The 2,500-nt window shown below is 44.6% G+C and overlaps 2 protein-coding genes across 4 annotated transcripts in view; both read right to left on the bottom strand.

The window, feature by feature from the left end:
• The window catches only part of LOC125950161 (cyclin-K), a 1,591-nt gene extending 1,360 nt beyond the window's left edge, over nucleotides 1–231 (bottom strand). The window contains exon 1 of the mRNA XM_049677855.1: nucleotides 1–231. This exon is cut by the window's left edge and continues 711 nt beyond it. Within this exon, the coding sequence (XP_049533812.1) occupies nucleotides 1–231 (231 nt within the window).
• A 693-nt stretch (nucleotides 232–924) lies between these two features.
• LOC125950160 (uncharacterized) overlaps nucleotides 925–2,500 on the bottom strand; it is a 1,641-nt gene continuing 65 nt past the window's right edge. Inside the window, exons 1-5 of one of the 3 annotated variants that reach the window (XM_049677852.1) lie at nucleotides 2,397–2,500; nucleotides 2,166–2,324; nucleotides 1,848–2,107; nucleotides 1,138–1,787; nucleotides 925–1,067 (exon numbers count right to left, since the gene is read on the bottom strand). The exon at nucleotides 2,397–2,500 is cut by the window's right edge and continues 65 nt beyond it. In XM_049677852.1, coding sequence (XP_049533809.1) covers nucleotides 935–1,067; nucleotides 1,138–1,787; nucleotides 1,848–2,107; nucleotides 2,166–2,324; nucleotides 2,397–2,442 — 1,248 coding nt within the window. In that variant the 5' untranslated portion in view covers nucleotides 2,443–2,500 and the 3' untranslated portion in view covers nucleotides 925–934. The remainder of the gene's footprint in view (nucleotides 1,068–1,137; nucleotides 1,788–1,847; nucleotides 2,108–2,165; nucleotides 2,325–2,396) is intronic. The other 2 variants (XM_049677853.1, XM_049677854.1) reach the window with 2 other exon arrangements.

Genomic DNA, 2,500 nt, shown 5'->3' with positions numbered 1-2,500 from the left:
GCCCGTAGCCACCGTGTTGTGCCCGAGACTCATCGATGCGCCGGCCTGCATGATGAAGCGAGCGCCCTCCTTGCGATACCTCCGTTCTGTTTCATACTCAATGCCGTCCCTCGCCGATGGTGTGTTGCGCAGATCCTTCTTATCATAGTACCAATTAGGCATCGCGAGAGTATGATAAGTGAAGTGGAACTTTATCGAACAGCGCCAAGATCGAAACCGTAGACGCAACATACGAACCTCCCGTGTGGCTTTGTAAACAAACGCCTGTCACCCCGTATGACAGTGGCTGTCATCGACGAAGCGAAGCAAAAGATGGCAACACTCCTCTCGGTTTCGCTACTTTTTTAGAACAAAAAAAGTTCTTCGACTTTAACTTAAGTACAACGAGGAATTTTCCTAAAAACTACCTAATACCCTTCTTCTCATTCTTCTTTTCTCTCCTAGTTCATTCTTATTTCTTTTGGAAAAGGGTCAAACGGGGTTACTTATATCCATTAGATCGGTGTCCTATCTATCCGTCCACTTTATCACAATTCATTTCATTTTTTCATACTAGTTTTCCTTGGTTTAGAAATTAATTAATATTTGATAAATTAATTTGATTAGAGAATTATAAATGTTTCAAGGGTATAATGATAAATCGACCCAGATTATGTATGTACAAAACCTAGCTAATGGTTCTATGCGGAGAACATTGGTTGGTAGTTTTGTTTGTACTAAAGTTTTACGACTTACGATCTGCTTCATTCATATCTGCTTAATTCACAGATGGGATAGAGCGAACGAAAGAAGAATGCCGAGGTATAGACCATCTGATCGTTATTTTAAATGTATGAAGAAAAAAGGCAAAATCTAAATGAAACTGACCAAACAGATGAGCTATGCCAACTTGTGTCAGTGATTAACACTGGGGAAGATTGACTGCCACCGTTTCTTAGCCATGAATGTGAGCTAAGACGGCGGAAATGGTATCTTCACCGACGTTGGTCGTTTGAAGAAGTGTGGACACCGCTGCCTTACTTGCCGACTCCAAGGGATTGGTCTCTGCCGTTTTTGAGGTGATACTACTGCAAACAACAATGAAAATACTGTTATAACCTGTCCTCCAGCATTGGAATATATCAACCTGCTGCTTACCTGCTAACTGCTGGATAGCTGAACTGAGCCTGCATCATGTTCGAGGGATGGGGTTCCATAGTTTGCTTATGTGCGTTCCGGTTCGAGCGACGATGCTTCTGCAATGCACAAGTCATCTGCCTGATTCCCTCGTCCGACTCTGGGCTCATCGTTGCAGTCGACGATGAAGAAGATTGGTTATGCAGCTGTGCTTCGAATGCATCTTTTTTACTCTTTTTAGCTATATTCGAGTTCAACCTATTGGCGGCGGATTTGATTGTGGTTGTAAAACGGGCAGCGGAACGTTTGAGCATTTCACTCTTAACGTTTCCTACCAACGTCACAGATTTAGACGCCGGGCGTGTCGGAACAAGTCTTGTACGAGTCACCGGAGAAGAATGTTTCCTATTTTGCAAACGTTTGAGTTTCATCGCACTTCTCTCGCTGAACCGTTTCTTCGCCGGAGGGTCTGGCGATATGTCGGCCGGTGTCTCGGAGATATTGGCACTGGCCGGCGCTACTGCGGGAACACCAGAGTTTATTGGAGTTTCGGAGAGGCGCGCAGTTTCTGATTGGCTCGGTATTTCAATGACGATGGGTTGAATGTTTTCCTTTTGCTCGCTTTGATCGACTCTATTCTGCGGTTCTGGTTCGTCTGCTATAACCTGGAACTGTGTGGTAAATATAATCATGTTGCGGTCTATAATTTTGTGCAAAACTCCGAAACTAACCGTGTTAGGATCGAACTCGATCGGGAATTCATTTAAATTTACATTTCCTTCCTCCATTACTACGATGCGTGTCCCTTGCCCGTCCTGCAACTGGTCGCTTTCGCCAAAAATTGGTTCCGAAAGAAACTGGATGGGAGCCTCCGAAGGGATGAAGGACAACAGCGATTTGCACATATCCACAAGAATAGTGGCCTTTCCTGAAGGCGACATGAACACTTTCTCAGATCCGGTTGCCATGTAAGTTTTCCAGAAATCGTTTACTGAAGAGAAACGTTCGTTAGCAACCTTTAATATTCATTTAATTTTCGCGGTACTCACGAATCGAGACCAGCTCCGTGTGCTCCTTGATAACGTTTGTGAGGCGCCCGATTGAAACCATGCGGGCTAAAACGGCGGAGGGAACCGCTTTCGAAAGGTACACATTCCTGTTCCAGAACTGTTCCGCGAGGTCCTGCATGTTGTTATCGTACAGATAGGCTGCAAGGACGAAAAAAAGGGATCTCATAATAGTATCCTTGGTTCATGCTTGGTTCATGGTTAGTTGTATACTTAGCACCATCCTGGCCACGACATGATTCGATACGTCGACCGCCATCGTGATCTTCAAGGAATCTTCTCTTTATGCACTGCCTTTGCCTTTTCGCCAAATGAAT

This window comes from Anopheles darlingi, chromosome 2 (assembly GCF_943734745.1).
Source record: "Anopheles darlingi chromosome 2, idAnoDarlMG_H_01, whole genome shotgun sequence".
Taxonomy (NCBI): domain Eukaryota; kingdom Metazoa; phylum Arthropoda; class Insecta; order Diptera; family Culicidae; genus Anopheles; species Anopheles darlingi.
This window is presented reverse-complemented; position numbering and strand designations above follow the sequence as displayed.